The sequence below is a fragment of the Nyctereutes procyonoides genome, unplaced genomic scaffold (genome assembly GCF_905146905.1).
Source record: "Nyctereutes procyonoides isolate TBG_1078 unplaced genomic scaffold, NYPRO_anot_genome, whole genome shotgun sequence".
NCBI classification, from domain to species: Eukaryota; Metazoa; Chordata; class Mammalia; order Carnivora; family Canidae; genus Nyctereutes; species Nyctereutes procyonoides.
Genome location: NW_026575048.1, coordinates 18,051,356 through 18,070,375, shown reverse-complemented (window position 1 = coordinate 18,070,375; position 19,020 = coordinate 18,051,356). Strand labels below are relative to the sequence as shown.

At 53.2% G+C, this 19,020-nt stretch overlaps 1 protein-coding gene across 5 annotated transcripts in view; it reads right to left on the bottom strand.

Moving 5' to 3' along the window:
- Positions 1 to 19,020, bottom strand: part of KLHL29 (kelch like family member 29) — a 308,129-nt gene that overhangs the window by 54,942 nt on the left and 234,167 nt on the right. For all 5 annotated transcript variants that reach the window (XM_055327216.1, XM_055327217.1, XM_055327214.1 and 2 more), the window contains 2 exons: positions 10,337 to 10,478; positions 7,428 to 7,940 (listed from right to left, as the gene is read on the bottom strand). In XM_055327216.1, coding sequence (XP_055183191.1) covers positions 7,428 to 7,940; positions 10,337 to 10,478 — 655 coding nt within the window. The remainder of the gene's footprint in view (positions 1 to 7,427; positions 7,941 to 10,336; positions 10,479 to 19,020) is intronic.

Genomic DNA, 19,020 nt, shown 5'->3' with positions numbered 1-19,020 from the left:
GGAACATTGTAGGTATCCCCCCAGGGCCTCATATTCAGTAGGAGCCAAGAATATTACTGGGCATGCAGCTAGCACATTCTGCAGGATCTTCTGAGTAGGAGAAGCTAAGTGTGGGCCTTGCACACAGCAGGTGACTAATACTACACACATTACTTGGTCAATAAATGCTTGATGGGCACCAGGGAAGGAGGTGACATGACTCAAGCCCTCCAGTGGCCTTTGAGGGTCGGTGATCTGGAACCTAGTGGTTATCCCTGCTGGTATCTGCGTGGGCTTGAGACCAGGACAGCTGGCTTCCTGCTGTGGGTCAGCACCACTCCCTGAAGCCCCTGGAAAGCAAATGTTCCCTCCCTCTGCTCTAATCTGAAGGCCCCTCTCATTCCCATGGTGTCTTGACTCTGCTGGCTCTGCCTATCAATAGTTAGAGCCAGAGTGTGATTTCTGATCTCACAAATGCTCAGCAGAGATTTGGGGCTGAAAGCCCATATGCTATTCCCAGTTGCATGTACTCGGCTCAGTGAGGAGGGGGCCCTGGGTGCCCTGTTGAGCAGAGGGCCCCTGAGAAGGTTGTACAGAGGCTGGGGTACTGGGGTAAGCCCCTGCTCTGAGAACAATATGGTCACTAGGTGGTCTAGTGGCCTTTGCTGCATCTTTCCACTTGCCTGGTTCACTCATCATCAAATGATCTGTTAACATGACAGTTAAGCCCTGGACAACCGTCCAATTAATGATTAACAAACCCCAGGAGAACATAGTCCTGGGAAGGGGAGGAGGGCTTAGTGAGGTGCGGCTGGGGCAGGTACTGCTCAGGCCAGGACCAAACACCTTGTGTTGATGAAGTGTCACATTCCACAGGCTCTGAGACACATATTTCTTGGGTGAGGGTGTGTATGTGTTGGGGGGTGCAGGCTGGAAAGGGAAAGTAACAGTGGATCTGTGCATTTGGTTCCAGATCTGTAGTGAGGGTTATGTCAGTTGCATCTAGGAGATTATTTTGGGCAACCTTGTTCTAGAAACAATGGTGGGCCCGAGTCAAAGGTGCTCCAGACAATATCTCTTCTCCAGGATTCTTTATAGTAGTGGTAGTAATAACAACGGCTAACATTATTGTGGACTTACTATGCGCCATGCACTGTTTTAAGACTTTGCATATAATATCAAGGCCTTAAAACATGTCTTTGTCTAGGACTATAGCACTAATATTCTTTCCATGTGACCACTAAGGAAACCGAGGCTCAGACACCAGTGTTCTAGCACAGGTCCACTGGGTTAGCAGACAGTGGAGGTGGAGTTCTATGCAAGGAGTCTGGTATGGAACTGGGCTCCCCGCCACCTTCCATGCTGCTGGCCACATGCTCCTAACTCACTCCCTCTGCTTCCATCCTTGGTTGATCCGTCTGCAGGAGCAACAGAATTCCATTTGTCCCATCTACTGATATGGCCCTGGAGGAGGCCCCATGCAGTGAGTTTGGCACCCTGGCATCAAGCTGAATCTAGTAGGATGCTGGGATCCCCTGAGGGTAGATAGGAGGAGCCCTCCTCCCACAGAGAGCTCCTGCAATTAGGGGGAGGGTCTCCACAACAGCCTGGTTCCTTCTGGTTGTTGGGGTGATGTGAAGGGGTGGAAAGAGTTACAAGGAGGGAAGGCAAGTTCTTCTGTTCAGAGTGGACCCCTGGGAACAAGGTGCTTCAGACAACACCATGTGGACACAATCTTTCAAGACTCTCAAGATAAACAGGCCTTTGGCTTTTTCATGTTACCCTTGGGCCCCAAAGGGCCATGGACACTGAAAGGTGGCTCTGGGTGGTGGTAATGAAGATAGTAATAGCAAAGACTTTTGTAGTGATTATGACATGCTGGGCATTATCCCAAGGGCTTTATGTAAAAGACCTCACTCAGTTCTCACAATGACTTTAGGAAGCACGTTCTATTATGTCCTCTCTTACAGACAAGGAAACTGAGGCAGAGTTTCAGATCCCTGGTACTCTGGGGCAAGTATTTGGGTGGAGGTGCCTGGGTACAGGAGGGACTCTGAAATAGATGGTTTTCTGTTCCCAGCAGTGTAGGACAGGTGTATGTGTGGGGGAGTGGCTGGCCGCAGGGTGAGCTCTCCTGTGGGGACTCGGCTGTGTGCCTGGGCACCAGCTTGCTCTCTGCACACAAAGGGGAGGTGGCCGGTGAGGAGTCACAGAACCTCAGTGGTGACTCTCGACCTTGTGCTCTGTGCCTTCCTTCATCTAATTCTTCTTGAGCATCTCTCAGCACTGGGCGCTGGTGGCGATACTGGGGGTGCAATGCGAATGGGAGGGAGTCTTGCCTACCACCACCCCAGTGCCTCTCAGTCTAGTGGGGAGAGTGACACAGGAGCAGGGGGACTGTATTGTAGGTGCGTGGCCAGGCACCGAGCACAGCTGGAAGGGAGGCGACCCTGGTCCTGGAGTGGCTTCAGGACAGCCTGTGAGCTAAACAGCAGAGATGAAGGTGGAGGCAGACCCTGAGGCCCCATGTGAGGGGCTGCTAAAGGCAGGTGCCGGGGAGTGACAGTATGGGACTTGTGTTCAGCAAAGACCACGTGGGTGCCCCATGGATCCGGGTGGGAGGGGATGCGCCGTGAGCCTGGAGGTCACCAACGCAGGCCAGAGGCGTTGGTGGCCTGAGGAGAGTGGTGCTGGGGACAGAGAGAGGAGAGGTGCAGAGAGGGCTCAGTCAGAGGAGTTTTCAGACTCAGGGCATAAGGGAGATAAGGGCAGGTCAAGGACAAACACGGGCTTTGACTCTGGACTCCTGGATGGTTTCACGATGTCACTTCTGAGACAGAGGCACAAGAAGAGCAGGTGTGGGAAGCTGATTTCAGTTTGGACATTTTGTGCCTCTGGGCTAGCCATGCGTGGGCAAACAGCTTTATCATGAATTCCCAGCTGCTTCCAGAATATGTACTGAGCAGAGTGCCCTGGCATGTCAGAGGGTGGGGCAGGGATGGATGGGATCTGTGCTGGGCTCCACGCTGGGGAGAGCAGTCCAAAATCCTCCTGCCAGGAAGGTGACACATCCCCTCCCTTTATGGATGGGGACATGGCGGTCCCATGAAGCTGCTTGACCAGGGGCTGCCAACCGTAGGAACAAGCTTGGGCTGCTGCCATCGCCTCTGCACCGTGGAGGGGCTCTGTTTCCCGCTCCTTCACTAGCTTCTGTCTCTGCTGAAATCTCTAGACCTGGGGTCAGTGTTGACAGGAACACTGGTTTTCAGAGGACAAAGTACTATGTATGTTCATGTCCACAATCTCATTCAAACCTCCTCTATGCCCGGTGAGGATGCTACTGTCATCCCATTTTATTTTTTATATATTTTAAAGATTTTATTTATGAGAGAGAGAGAGAGAGAGAGAAGCAGGCTCCATGCAGGAAGCCTGACGTGGGACTTGATCCTGGCTCTCTAGGATCACGCCCCAGGCTGAAGGCGGCGCTAAACCGCTGAGCCACCTGGGCTGCCCTGTCATCCTATTTTAAAGATGAAGAAAAGGAGGCTCAGAGAGGTGAGGAGACTTGTCCACACCACACAGCTATTCACTATGCCTCAAAGAATCTTTACCAGATCCTGTCTTTGCCACTCACAGAGAAAAGGTGGCTGTTGTCCAAGCAGAAGATGACATAGAGACACACAGAGCTCCCCAGGGGGTGGGGTGGGGGTGGGTTCTGGGGCAAAGATGAGAAGGATGAGGCGAAACTACAGAGAAGGGGCTGAGCACACCCTACAACACAGCTGCCTGGCCGTGGGAATCCTCATAGCCCCCTACCCTGGGCCTACAAAATCTAAAGCCAGAAAAGGCAAGGCTCATCATTTCTGGTCAACTTGGATTTGACTCTCTCCCTGGACATGCAGGTAAAAATACAACCTTTCTGCAGCTCACTATTAGTCTGGGGCTTTAAAAGGGCTCTGGCAACCCTCTTAGCCACCAAGAATCATTTGTGGAAAAAGATAGAGGATGGAAAAATGACACCAAGAGCTTGTACCTCTACCCTGACACAGCTGGGCTCCTGAGGTACCGGGGCAGTGACACTAGACTTCTCTCCTTCATCTCACAAGGCCTGACATTGGCCACCACCTCTGCCCGTGGATTGCTTCACAGTTTCCAGTCCAACAAGACAAAGGCCTCAGGTAGATGATAACAGGATTCAAATGGAACTAATTCTTTTTTCTTCCCTTATCACTTTGCACACACAAAATCTATTTTAATTAGCTTTCAATACATAATCTTTTTTTTTTTAAAGAATGAAACCCTACCCCCAAATTGTTCTTAGAGAAAGAAAGGTTTATCTTATAAGTTTCTTAAGAAAATCTATATGTGCTCAATGCATTTAAATAACACTCATTAAAGTGAACTGCATGCAAGCTGGCTTCTCTAGTCACAGATGAGAGACAATCGCTTGACCTATTGCAATCAAAAAGCATTTCTGCACCACCTTTATTTTTCAATTGGTTAAGTTTTAAATTAAAGTCCCAACGCCCTTTTTGGGAAAGCAGACTAACATAGCCCCAACAGAAATTTCAGCTCAGTCGATTGGAAGATAATTACAAGAAACAAAATGTGAAATTTTAAATCAGGGCACTAATGAAGTCTAAAAATACCAGTGGCCCATCCCTCTGGCTGGCAAGACCTGTTCTTCATGGAGGGGATCTCTCCATAATTACTCAACCCCGTGAGAGGCCAGGTTGTCATGTCAAACAATAGAGGAAAAATCGCGGGACTTTAATGAGCTAGATCTTAAGGAGCTCTATGGTGAATCTTATTATAATGCCGGGCAAGCTTTCAAACAGGAGAAAAGGAAAGTTCCTTTTTTTTCCTTAAGTGGAATTATGACTGGTGTTGATGCCATCACACGGTGCCTCCTGGTTCCCACTTGGAGTCAGCCGTCTGTCATTTAGGAGTGCAAAATCAATTGGGTTTTGGAGATGTAAAATCCCTAGGGGCAAAATTAAAAGTGACCCAAATCCAAACCCACATAGTCTTGTCAGGAATATGATTCTCACATGGTAAGTTTCAAAGATTTGGTTTCAAAATCTGGGTTTCTTATTTTAAAAAAATATGCAGTTGTTTGACATTAGATCTGACAGACAAATTATAGCTTTAGCAATAAAGGCTTTTAAGATTAGAAATGAAAGGAGAAATTACTTAAAAAAAAACCCCAAAAAACCCACCCAGGCTTGAGTTTGGAGGCATTTGTATGTTCATGCTTCACTGTCTTCACCACAAATATAAGGGGATAAATCAACTGATGAGGGCGGTAAATAGAGAAGTGAGTTAAATGTAGTCTCTGGGGGAACAGCTAGATTCCTGGCCAACTGTGGAAATCAATGTGACGACGGGCCACCGGTTGTCACCGGCTGGAGCTGGAGGGCTCGCACTGGTTTACCAGAAGGCAGGGCTGTGGACACTTTCTGGGCTTACCCCAGGCGCAGCCCTCACCTCGCACTGGATCTGCCCTTTAGGGGCAGACAGAAACAATTCCATCGGGGGCCTCTCCTTCCCTCCTGTCTGTGGGCTTGGGCTCACCACGGAGGATGGGTCACACCCTCTGGCCCCAGAAAGATGTCACAGGTGCGGCTCTGCAATGGTCCGCTGGTCCGGTGTGTCTCTACCACCTGTAGCTCCCCGAGCTTATGGGCTCAGTTGCCTGACGATGGGATACACCTGTGCCTTTGGGGAGGCAGCCCCGGGTTCTGTGCTAAGCCCCAAACCAGGGACTCCAGGCCCAACTGGGCCAGTTACCTCTCTGCCCAGAATAAGCCCTTTTCCTAGGTACCTGTCTGAGACTCGGCAAATCGGCAAGACCCTTTGTCAGCAGCCCCAGGAGGCCTCTGGGGGTGGGGGGAGATGTGCCCATGCCAGGGGAGGGAAGCCCTCCCAATGCCCCAGGCTTTGGCACAGCCTGGGGAGCAGCCAGGACATCCAGCTCTCACTGTGTCACAGCTGGCAGCGTATAAACTGGGAGGAAGCTGTTTTTTTTTTTTTCTTTTTAAGGGAAAGAGAGCTTAACCAAAACAATTCAAACAAAAAAATCAATTTAGTCAATTTTTTTTTAAAAAAGATCTTAAACAAAGCAAGAGTTTACCAGAATTTAGATGTAATTTTCTATAATTTTGTCATTTAAAACTAGTGCTAATTTCCAAAACAAAGGCAGTTGGGGCGCAATCAGATAGGGAATGAAACCCAGTGGAGATCTAGACATGGCTTTGTTGTTGGGATGCTTGACGAGGTCTGAAAATTGCTCGAAAGGATAAAGATAGAGATGCACGAGAGCAGGCAGGAAAGAATGGCTAGTGGGAGTCGTTGCTGTGCGGAGAGGCAGGGCCCCTGGAGAAGCCACCTCCCGGGGACTGCGAACGCGAAGGCCGGGAAGCGGTACCCAGCGGTACCCAGAGGGCCACACCTCTAGGACCATCTACTCTGTCCTTCCAGAGGAGGCCAGGGTACCCCAGCAGGCCGACTACCCACCGGGTACCCTCCTGCCTGCACCTGGGTCCAGGCACGTCTGCCTCCCTCCTCCACTGGCTGTCTGGAACTCTAAGGCATAGCAAGTCAGTCTGGGGCAGATGAACCCCACCCACCAGTCTAACATCTGTGGCCCCCAATCCTCTGCCCCCTTCTGCATTCCAGCTGGATAGACCCCTCAGACAGATGTTGGGAGTGAAGCCTGTTTGCTGATGCACTTAGTCCTAAACCCTAAGGCTGGGAGGCTCAGCTTGCAGGCTCTGTTCTCAAGGATCTGCCTGAACACTGCCCTGGGGCTGGGGGAAATGGGTTAACTGAAGGCCGAGGGTAGAGGTGCTCCTTCCTGAAGCCTCACAGAGCCACCCTTGGGTCCTCGAAACAAAAAATCCCAAGTGGCTCAGGATGGTCTGGGAGTATCTCCTGGGGAGACATCCCTCTCACCTAATGTCTGGGGAGCTGGTCTCATCCAGTGGCATAGCAGGGGGTGATTATCTGGGCAAGGACACAATTTGTGTTCTGTTCTCATGTGTAGAAAATGGAGAAGGTTCCATGGAGCCCTAAGAGGAGCAGATGATTCCTGCTCATTTCCTACCTGGCCTGGCCTCAGGGTCAGAGGTGAGAATGGCCTAGGGCTTGGACTGGAGGCAGAAGGACCCCGGACTGTGCAGGCTCTCCCTTCCCTTCCTCTCTTTGCCTGCTCATGTGTCCTCATCTCACCTGTCCTTCCCTCCACCTTTCTCTCTGCCTCCTCTGTCTGGGCCCGGCTGTCTCGGGCAGGGGAGACCCCACGTCTACTTCAGGGCTGGGCGAGGCCAGTGAGGGAGCTGCTGGAGAGCACAGGGTGCCGGGAACCATACTCCTGTCCGTGCTGCATCGTGACCACTCGGGGAAGCCTAGGTGCGGGCACCCGGGAGTATGTGGGCAGCAGAACTTACCTTTGGGGTGCCCGGGGTCGGTGAATTCATACTTCCCCACGCCAATGGTCCGTAGCATCTGCAGCCCGTGGGCCGAGTCAGTCGTAGGGGGCCCATTGGTGGCAGGGGCACCGCTGGGGAGGGTGGCGGACGGCTGGGCTGGTGGTGGTGGAGGCAGCAGGGGCCCTGCCATGTGGCCGTTGCCCACGGCAGTGGGTCCCGGGCGGGCCACCTGCCCCACGCCAGGCAGTGTGGACATGGCCAGGGGCTGCGGGCTGGCATACAGGGCCTGGGCGGGCATGTTGACCACCACGCTGCTTAGTGGCTGAGAGGGTGGCTGTGGGAGCGAGTAGTGGCCTGGCATCAGCGGGAGCTGGGGCCCCACGTGGGGAGGCAGTGAGGGGGTCACCCCAATGACCGGGGCCTGGACGTTCACAGCCGGGCTGAAGGTGGGAGGCTGGGCCACTCCATAGGAGTGTGCGATCAGGGCGGGCTGGCTCCCGGCGGCCACCGTGGTCACCCATGGCCCTGTGCCTGCAAGGGAGACAGAAGAGATGTCATCTGCCGGATACATATTCACTCAGTAAACACTGATTGCCCCAGGCCCTGGGCTGGGTGCTGGGGTCACAGAGTTGGTAGCATAGGATAAGTGCTTTGGGGGTATGTGAGCAGATGGCAGTGGAGGCTCAGAGGGGGAGCACAGTCTGCTTGGGAGAGCTCAGGAGGCAACAAAACAGAGAGAAAAAAAGGCAGAGACCTTCAAAGAGTTCTGGGTTCAAATCTTGACTCAGCCATTTATTAGCCAGCAGCCCTGGGCAAGTTGCTTATCTTCTCTGAGCCTCATTCTTCCCATCTGTTAAATGGAACTAGCAACACCTACCTCAGAGGTCTCCTGGGAAGAACGGAATGAGGAAAATATATTTGGGGAAGGAAAAAAAAAAAAAAAAGAAAAGCTAGCAGAGTGTTTTGCATGTGTTAAATGCTCCATAAATGTTGATGTTTTTCCTTCCTTTCTGGAGAAGAGCTGTCTGGAGGAGGTGGGGAGAAAGGTGGATTGTGAAGATAGTAGGTGTTTGCTGGGCAAGGTGAGAACACCAGAGCCTGGAGCCGTGCAAGAGCCCTGTGGTGCATGAAGGGAGAGCAGGAGGTACGGGCACTAGGGGAAGGCTGGCAGGGGCTGCTCTTCACTGCCCTGCTGGGGGGCCGGGCTTCTCCTAAGCAACCCCCTGCACGGCCGGCCCTGGGGGAAACAGCAGAAGTGCATTTGGCCCCTAAGGAAATTTTGACTGAACAAGGTTGGCCCAGCACACCTCCTGAGTCTTGATATAAGGTTCGAGGCCAGCTGTGCCCAGGTCAGGCAAAGCAGGGCTAGGTCCCCCTGAGGTGAGGTGACATTAAGGTGACCCAAACGTGCTTGTGAGTGAAGCCAGAAGATACTGTGACAGGGAAGGGCAGTCTGGGGTTGCCTCTGAGTGAATGAGTGTGGGGCTCGGTCTCCATCACCAAAGGCTGCCTTGTTTTTCATGATGCTGCTGGAGTGGCAGTGAAGACTGGCAAATACTGGTGAAGCAGTACCAGAAAGATTCTAGAATGGATGCCAAGGGGGATTGTCCCCAAGCCTGAAGCAGAGGAGGTGGTATCACTGTGAGCCAGCCTGGTGTCTTAAGACAAGGCTTGCCTTCCTAAGCTCATTTTTCTCTGGGATTAGCCAGGGAGCCTGGAACAATGCACCAGAACTCTGGAGCACAGCTGGTGGCTTCCCCGATGACTCTGGTGAAGGTACAGAGACGCTGGGCCACGGAAGCAGCTGATCTATGAGAGGGCGACTGACCCAGAGGGTGCTGGGGACCTAGAGGAGGTCTCCAGGGATGTGCACCGAGTCCCGCTCACCATTTTTATCAGTGGTTTGGATAATGATAGGGAGGATTGGCTCACCACTCAATCTGCAGGTGACATTACTTCGGGAGGGTTAGGCACAGGTCAGCAATAAAAAGCTGGAATCGAAGAGATCTTAAGAGTCCTACGGGAAGATACTGACAAGGACTTGCCTGTGAGTCCCCACATCCCGCTGCCTAAGGCCGGTTGAGAGAGGACATGGACAGGGGGACTGTCCACGACAGTCTTGGGGGCTCACTGGGGCATGTCTGGGGCTAGCAACAAATCAGAAGTGATCTAAGGCTGCAATGGTCAAAGTAGAGGGGCTGAACAAAGGAGGTGTGGGCATAGCATGTGCAGGTCCTTTGTGTTGGGTTCTGGGTATCTGGGGACACAGAGGGAGAAGTAATTCTCTGGAGGGTAAAGGAACAAGCAGCCCCAGGCTCCAGAGTGTGGCTGAGGGACCTGGGGTGTTTATCCTGCGGAAGACTTGGAGGGGAGGCTGAGTGAGGTGTCCACATAGCTGTAGGGCTGTAGTGAGGAGACGTGTTTTGCGTATCCTAAGGGGAGGCCTGGGTCCAACATGCAGTAGTGACAGGGAAGGTGTTTGTTTTGGTCAGAGCCAACCCAAGAAGGCCTGGGGAGTTGTAGGAGCCCCCAGTCCCAGTGGCGGGGAGGGGTGGAGCATCCCAGTTCTCATATGAACGTTGGCAAGGTGAAACCTCACTGGCAGGTGTGGCTTGAGAAATGTAGGAACCAGAGTACTAAAGTTTGGGAAGGGCTATTCACAACACCACAAAGCAGACTCAAAGTCACTGCTGTGATGTCATTCTTGCTTCCTCGGCCTCCCAAAAGCTTTCTTGAGTAGCAGAGAAAGGGGCAGAGATGCAGCTGCTGCCCAGGACACATGTGGTCCCTGCCCCCAGGCAGCCTGAGGCCTGGGCTGCTGCAGGCCCGGGGACCAGGACCTGCTGAAGAGCTGGAGCACCCAGGGGACCTCTGATGCCTCTCCCAGCCCTGGCGTGGGGGTCTCTGGCTGCTGATGAAGTACACACCTGGATTGTCGCTCTCCCTCATCTGTTTGGAGGGCGGCTCATCAGTGTCCCAGGGCGTGGACTGATTGATGGGCGTCTGCCCCCACCGGATGCTGGTCGTGAGTCCCTGGGTCTGATTGTCCGCTTTGGAGATTCCAGGGGCCTGGGGAGAAGCAGAGAGGAAAGATGAACACGGCCTGGGAAGGAGGGCTGCCTGGGGGCCCATCCCCTGAGCAGTGCCATGGGGTCAGCGGCAAAGACTGGGCCCTGCACCCAGCACCACCAGGGAGTTGCAGAGCATTTTGGCTTAGCACTTGTAGGCTTCTGCTACCCTCTCACCCCTAGGAAGACCCAACCTGGTGCCTCTCCGGCCGTCCTCTGCAGCCACTCACTCCACCTCAACTATTAGGATAGAAAGCTTTCTGGGCTGTGAGAAGTGAAGCTCCCCGGGCTCTCAGGTCGATAATAAATTGCAACATTTATGGGCATGGGCTGAAGACCAGCTGTGTCCTCAGCCTAGGCTCAATGCCACCACGGGCCTGGCCCTTTGACACGTGAGAAGACAGACGGCTCTCCAAAGCACCACTGTAGGGCCCCATACAGCCTCTGAGGCCCCCAGTGTGTCACTCCACAGAAGCGGTGTGGGAGGGTGGGGGCTGAGACTCATGGGAGGACGGAATGTTCCCTCTCAGAGCAGGGAACATCATCCCTGGGACCCTCGGCTCCTCCTGGGAGGGTCCTGGCCCCCTTCTGGGGAGGAGGCAGGCTCTCTGTTTCAGGATCTCATTCTCTAATTCAGATATTTAGATTAATGAGAAAATGAACCCCAGGCTGAATACAAACATTAGCACAACATTGGTCTCTGAGCTACAGCCTTGATGGAATATTATATGGTCATTAAAAATCATGTTTACTGAAATGAGATGGCAAAATGCTTACACTATAATGTTAAATGAGAAAAGCAGGACATAAAATGACACAAACATAAGCTCACATGTAAAACAGTGTGTGCAGGAGAGAAAAAACCCCAAATGCTAGCAGGGGTAATATGTGGTGAGACAAATAGGGGTAACTTCTATCCTCTTGTCTATACTTTTCTGTATTTGCCAAATTTTTTACTATGGCCATTACCATTATAATAAGAAAAAAAGAAAAGAAAGAAGAAATCCAAAAGCATGTGGAGAGCCTGGGACCCAGATAACTGGGATGTGGTGGGGGTGGAGGGAGGGGTCTCAGTAGAGGTGGTTTCAGGAAGTTTCTGCAGTTCCCAGGCATGCAGCCAGAACCCAACCAGGTTTGGGGTGAAGGAGGAAGTTGGGTTAGGGGCAGAGATGGCTGTCCACCAGGGACAGCCACAGAAGGCCAAAGGGGCCTCAAGGGGCATCGGCAGGCTTCTCTCAGGTGAGGGCCTTGGTTCTCCTGACTTCTCATGGAAGCTAACCCAGTGAGCCAATTGGTGGGAGCAGCATCCCCACTGGGCCCCTCTGAGCAGCAGGAACGGCTGGGTAGGAGCAGGTGGAGAGGATGGAGGACAGCACTTATTGGGGCTTTGATGCATAATGCAGATGACAAACAGCGCCTGCATTAGGGCCGACTGGGAGGAGCGGAGCCGTATCCCATTAGGACCTGTAGGCTGCACAGAGCTAATTACATTAGGCTGCACTTTATCTCTGGCCTGCATTTCAGATGCTGCACTTCTGTGAACAGAGCAGGAGACAAAAGGGAAAGAATGAATTTCTGGAGGAAGGAACAATTCGAGGGACAAGCTTCCTTCTCAGAGGCCGCTGCCCCATTTCTGTCTGTGGGACAGATGGGAGCTTGGGGTTGGCTGTGGTGGTGGAGGTGGTGGTGGGGTGGAGGGGGTGTTGCAGAAGGGGGCTGGGGATTTGGCCACACTCACCAATAATCCTATGGAATTTATGGAACAAAAGCGTAGCTTCTATAGTGTTCTCTAGCGGGCTTTCCAGAGTGCCCTGTCTGCAGCCACCTCTGCATTCCCAGGTTCCCCTGGGTGCTCGTGGGCTGGGAGGTGCAGAGGTCTCTTCCCATAACCAGAGGCATGTGAAGGGGAAGGAGCTTGTGGGATGTCCCATTTGGGACCCTGTCTTGGGGTGAGGTCTGAAGGATGACACTCCAGCCTCATCCCGGCATCTTCCTTCACGGACAGTACAGAGAGCCCACTGCCAGTAGGGGGTGCTGCAGCCCCTCTCTGCGGCCCAGGGTTCCCGGAGGCCTCTCAGGTCTGAGGCAGGCCTGGTTTTCAGGGCCCTCCCACCCTGCCATTTGTACCCCTCTGAATCAGCATGCGTGCCTCCACCTGGTACTTTGACAGGGAAGGGAAGGGCTCTGGGCGCTTGGGAGACTCTGGCCCTTGCGCAGTTACCACCACCATATAGTGCGGGTCGGGGTCTCCTGCTCCACGGTGAATAATCAGCTTCTGAACTCTAAAACTTTAGGAGTTCCTGTTTTTGCTCTAAAATTGCAGAGTTTCTGCACTTGGAAAACTGCACACTTTCCCAAGGGCTTAGTCCCTTGGCTCCAAACACTCCTGCCAGGTCACTCACTTGAGTGGTTGTTGGTGAGGTGGTTTGTTCAGGAACAAGCACCAGGCCCCTGCCCCTTGCCAGGCCCTGCCCCGGGCACTGGCACTCAGGCCCGCCCTCAAGCAGCTGCTTGGGAGCTCCGCTGGGAGCGCTGAGCTCTGCAAACTAGGCACCTCAGCCTCCCAGGGGAAGCCGGGCGCCCAGGGGTGGGCTGCGGGGTGGCTGGCACTACTGGGTGTGGCTACAACAGGCCTGCTGCTCGGCTGTGTCTTTCATGAATATCACAAGCGAGTTCTTACGCACAAGAATGCCGTTCTGCTGGGAGAAGGGAGACAGGGTCTTTCATTTTTCTCCTTTCGGAAAGATAAATCAGGCCACTCACTCCACGCGCACCAGCAACTTCTGACGCTGCAAGCAAATCACAGCTCAGAAATTTCTATTTGTTTTTATAAAACAATGAAATGAACATTCCTTTCTCCCCTCGGTCTGGAAAAAAACTGGATACGGTCGTGTGCTCTGCCAGGAGCCGGGGCACCCAGGTGGGTGAGGGATGTTGCAGCTGGTGACGTGAGGCACCGCAAAGGGCTCCAGGCCCAAAGGAACATGGTCCCCATGTTCTGGAGGTTTCGGGGGCACCGTGTGGGGGGTCCATGGCTCCAGCTCTGAACTAAGCTCCTGCTAAGACCTTCTCCCTCAGTCCAGAGTCCCCAGAGGTCTGTGATCTGTGACCCCACCAAAGGCTCTCCAGGTCTCTTAAGTTCCACATCTCCCTGCCAGGGGGTTGCCAGTACAAAAACGCCACAGAAGCCAACCAAGAGAGCAGCCCAGGCCGGGGGAGCCTCCTCCGGCCCCCTCCCCCGGGATCATCTGGCACCTAGACATGGGGCCTTTTGCCAGTGTTCCTGGCCATGCTTCTGCTCCCCTGACACGATGACACTGAGCAGAGAGAGGCAGGTGAGGAGAGCCCTCCTCCTGCCTGGTTCTGTGGAGTGGCCCTCTCTGCCCATCATCGGGCTGGGCAGGCTTTTCTCTGCTTCCCTTTAATGAGATGCTAATAGGATGCATCATTAACGCAGCAGCTTTTAAACCCGGAGCTCTTGTAAATTTTCAAAGGTCACATTTTTACGGCAGCTGACAGCATCCTGCTTCTTTCCGAGACTGAAGAACACTAAAGACCCCGATCCTTCACGGGTGCAGCTCTCTGTGAGATGGCAGCAATGAGCCAAAGCGCCTGCTGGTTCGGGGGCTGGGAACCTCCACCCTGAGACAAGCCTCACAGGGCCCCTGGGGTGTGCTCTACCAGCTTGGGGAGAACCAGTTACACAACCCCCACCGAGCTGCACGGGGTGGGGGGTGCTGCTCTGTGGGGGACGTGTGCGGGGCCAAAGGTAGTGCACAGCGCAAAGATGCCCAGTGGAGTGGAGAGGGTTCGGGGCACTTTTCCTTACCCGGGGCACCTCGTGCTCACCAGGCGGTTCATCCAGGACACTGCGACCGCCCAGGGGGGCTACTTTTTGCTAAGCTGTCCATCCAGAGGGATTAGCTTCTTCTACTCTGCACAAAGGTGCCATGCAGGTGAGCAGGATCCCAGGTGGTCAGGAAGGTTTGAAGGATGGTGGGACGGAGCTTGCCTGGGGCCCTCACATGCCCGCTTGCTCTTGGACCCACACACTGCATGCGACGACCACAGTCTCCACACACTGCCTTGCAGGGCCTTGTATGGACCCCTGTACTGGTGGGCCAGCTCCATGAGGACAGGGAGATGGGGCAGTGCCCGGCCTGTTATAGGTGCCCAGGGAATGAATGAATCGGCAACATCTCTGAGCTGCAGTGTTGGCCAACAGTAGGAGCATTCATCACTGTTGGTGCAATGGACACAGGGATGCGTGGGGGGCACTTCAGAAGAGCGGACCCTGTAATGGAACAGGGATGTGAAATAGCTTGGTGTACTTGGAAAATGGGAGGCAATGAGCTCCCCTTACTGAGGGAGATGAGGTTTCAGACCGTGGGGACACCGTATGTTGGGCAAATGTCATTGCCCTGAATGCTGCCAGAGGCTGCTCGGAGGCCTGGTGCCTGGCTCCAGTGGCCCCCTCCCATGTGGCTGAGTGGGAGGGATGATGTGGGATGCTGAGGTTGATGCTTGCCTCCGTGGGGCTGGGAGATCGCCTGGAGAAACCAGAGCTCAGCCTCCTCCACTGTTTGCCCAGGGAGATCAGAAGATGGTGAATCAATGGAGCCTGGAAGTCAGGGAGAGCATCCAGAGGAATGGGGTTGGGGTCAGGCCGCAAAAGCTAGGCGAGATTCACTAAGGGAGATGGATTTGGGCTGAAGTCGCCACCAACGACTACTATGTTTCCAGCCTACATACGTTTGACAGAGTCAGGCTCCAGAGTCCACTTTTGGAGTTCAAGTGGCCTCCTCTGGGAAGGGTGACAATGCTAGCACCCATGTCTGTCTCCTGCTAATGCTGATAAACCTGCCCCCACAGACGAGAACCTGTGAGCCTTGACATTCTTGTCACTGTGTGGTGCTGACAGAGCTGGCAGGGACTGCCTTCCACTTGGTGTCACTGGGCACAGCTGGACCCCTCCCTCACAGCAGGGAGCCTCCTCCTCTCCTCCCCTCAAGGGACCCTGGAGTCCCCCAGCCCTCACCTCGGTTAAATCGTCACACAATGCTTCCCTGCTCACTGTGGGCCAGAAGCACCACTGGACACTGGGTCATAGTGATAGTCAAGCTTGGCTGCTGCCCTCGATGAATCTACGCCAGCAGGACAGGATATGCCTGTGCCAGGGACCCATGAGGATGACAGGGGCAAGGAGAGCTACTGCAGGAAACAGACCCTTGATGCTATGACACTATGCCAGCTCGGGGCCAAGCCTTCTGAGAGTTCTCAGTCTCTGCCTGAGTCCCTCAAATCTCCCAATCAGATGAATACCACCAAGTGACTCTATTCAGCACCATGGAAGCAACAGATGGTCCAACCCAGACCTCTTAGAGTCTTAGAGTTTCTGTGCACAAATTTGTGAGATACTTTGAAATATTGTTTAAAGCCACTAAAAAAAAAAAAAAGATACACAGTCTACTGTGTATATTGCAAAATAGCAAAAGACCAAAGGGTGTTGTGGGTGTTGCTGTTGACATATAAATGCAACAGTTTTATTTGTATCCTTTGTGTTCCAGAGAGGATGCCAGCAGCACAACTATAGTGGGAACTGTACATAAATGCTTTAGCTAAAGCTGGTATATCCCCCCCACCCCAGGCACCACTGGATGGGGGTGTGAAGGGATCTTGGGTGGAAACTGACAAGCCACGGGGAGGGCAACATGGTGGATAATCTGGGGCTGATTGTACTCTTAGCTTGACCTGCAGCCTCAGTTTTGTCTCATGACTCCCCATAATTTCCACCTAATTTGGAAAAGACAAGCATTGGCGTGACACCCTTACAATCTTTGGCTCTGGGTCTTGAGGGTGCCTTCTGATGAAAGACCACTGCTGATCCAGCCTGAGCCCCACGGTGGACTTTTGGCATCTTCTCTGACTGCCTGGCACCCTGGCAACATCCCCCATCTTGAGGTGGAAGCCAGAAAACTTTCTCTGCCAGCTTCCCTTGCAGCTAGATTCCAGGTACATGTGCCCTGTGGCTCAGACATACTTGGGTGAGGTTTTGGTCTTGGGCAACATGAGAAAGCCAGCAGAGCCCCAAAGTCACAGTCTGCAGAGGGTGGTGGCAGAGACCCACAGATTTGGGAGCACACAGATGGTGGAGGCCCTGGGTGTCCCAGGCATAGCATCGACTATGAAAGCTGTTGTTTCCTTTCCCTTCTTACTCTGGGCAACTCTGAGAACAGCAAGAGTAGGTTCCCACACAGCTCCTAGCAGAAGCGACTATGCTCAAGCACCTCTGATCACCAGGCCTTGGGTCCTGCTGGGGAATCACACTGGAGAGGCTGCTAGCTCCAGGACTGCACACAGCAGGCAGGCCACTCCCGGGAAGAGGCGGATGTTTCATCTCCTTTCCAGCCTCCCTCCCCCTGCAAGGCACTGAGGCTCTTCATGGTGTCTAGTCCTAACCTGTGGGGGCTGATGGAAGCCAATTTAAACTTATTCAGACTGGTATATTGGGCCTGATTGTATGAATCTCCCTGGGGCTCTTGCACCACAAAGCCGAGGCCCTAGGAAGGCAATTTTTTACTTAAAGAATGGTATTCTAATATTGGAAATCCAGGTTTGGGGAGGAGCTATTTTGGTGTCTGGGATTTTTAGATTACAGCTTATGCTATACTAGACTGTTGGCTTTCTAGGACCCGCGGGTTGTCAATGAGAGCACTGATTCCAAGGTCATGCAGGTAGAGCGTTGACCACCTCTAATCTAGGGGTTCTCCCGTGTGAGTTCACATAAGTATCTGGGGGTGGGTGTACGTGTGTGTTGGGAATATACGTTTCCATGCCAGAGCTTCTGATTCAGTAGGTCTGGGACAGAGACTCCTAAATGTGGTGGTTTAACAAGCCTACCAGGTAATGTAGGTAGTCCACGGACCTCACAGTCTTGATGTTCAAGTTTGCAGGCCTGTGTGCCTGAATGTGGGGAAGCCAGGAGCTGAAGCTGCCAGGAAGGTCCTGAACGGCACAGGTCTTTGGGTGTTGCTCATGTGGCTCACAGGAGCCAGCTACGTGGTGACTCCGTGTTCATGGAGCCCTGGTCTCAGCCTAGGTTTCAAGAGGTCAGAAGGACGTTTTGTCAGATGCTAAAGCTATAAATTTGTGTCCTCTGGGAAGAGCAAATGACATTTATGGGTCTCTCAGTTCTTGTTTCATGATTGCCACTGAACTACAAACAAGAGAATAATCACAGTTAAATCCCCACTTGGGGCTAGGGGAGGCTCTCTGGAGCCCCTCCTGCTCTCATTAATGAGGCTGCCCTCTCTGGCCCCCTGGACCCAGGCCGGCGCCCTCGGCCTCCCCTTCAGAGCACCGCCATAATGTGCTCCGGAGACCGCTGAAATTTCTAATAATACTAACCAATGATGTGTTAAATTGAGACACTTCTGGCTCGAATGCCGGAAACTGCATGATGGTTTAAAGGACCAGTGCTTACCTTTCTCTATCAATTTGCTGCTAAATTACTGCTTTCGGAGCAACTTACAGAAAAGTAATTCTTTATTTAAATTTTAATTTCAATCTTGTCATTTTAAATATATATTCAGATTCCAATCATATTACAGAATATGATGATGTCTCTAGGGGGCAGGTGTTCCTGCCGGGAACCTGGGTGGGGGGAGAGGATGTGATGGGAGCAGTGTAAGAGAGCCCAGGAAGGAGGGAGTGACCCCAAGGCACAGCTCGCCGAGGACAGCCATGTACAAGGGTGGGAGACAGAATGGGAGGCCAGTGGTCAGTCAGCCCCTAACCTGGCCTTGTGATCCTAGGCTTTGTGTCCTGCCCTGAGAGTCACCTGCAACCACTGACCACTTCCTTGCCTTTTCTCTCACGGGTCACAAGGATCCAGCAGGCCCAGCCATAAGCACATGCCAGGAACAGATGAGATGGGGCTGCCGGGAGGGACTGCTGCCATCCCAACAGCGCACATTTATTGGGTGCCTCCTACAAGGCAAGCACAGGCATAATGTGATTTCCCTCCATGAGGAATTCTGGAGGTGATCTCACCTGTATTGTATAGATGAGAGTAATAGGGCCTGGAGAAGTCTGATAATGGCTACAGTGGGCCACATGTGGGGCTCTAACCCATGTCTATTCTATCCTTAGACCCTCCGAAGAGATCTGGGTTGGCTGGAACATTCCCAGGCCACCTCCCTCCAGCCTACCCCTGCTGTGGCTGACAGCCCCATAAACTGGTTCAGCCGTGTCAAGGCTGCATCCACACTCAACCCTGGTGGAGTGACACTTAGACCTCTCCCCTGGTGCTCTGAGTACCAGAGCGGAGCCATGGCCTCCCGGTCCCCCACTGTGTCCAGCCCAGTTGAACCTCCTGCTCTGACCCTGACAGCATGCTGAGCTTCCCTCATGTCTCCCACTTCCGCAGACCCTCTAGACCCTAAGCCACACAGACATGTTCCCTCAAACCCTGCTAGTGTGGTCGTGACACTCTCCAGTGGGGCCAATTCTTCAGCTTCAGAGCAGGGCGGTACAGACCCCCC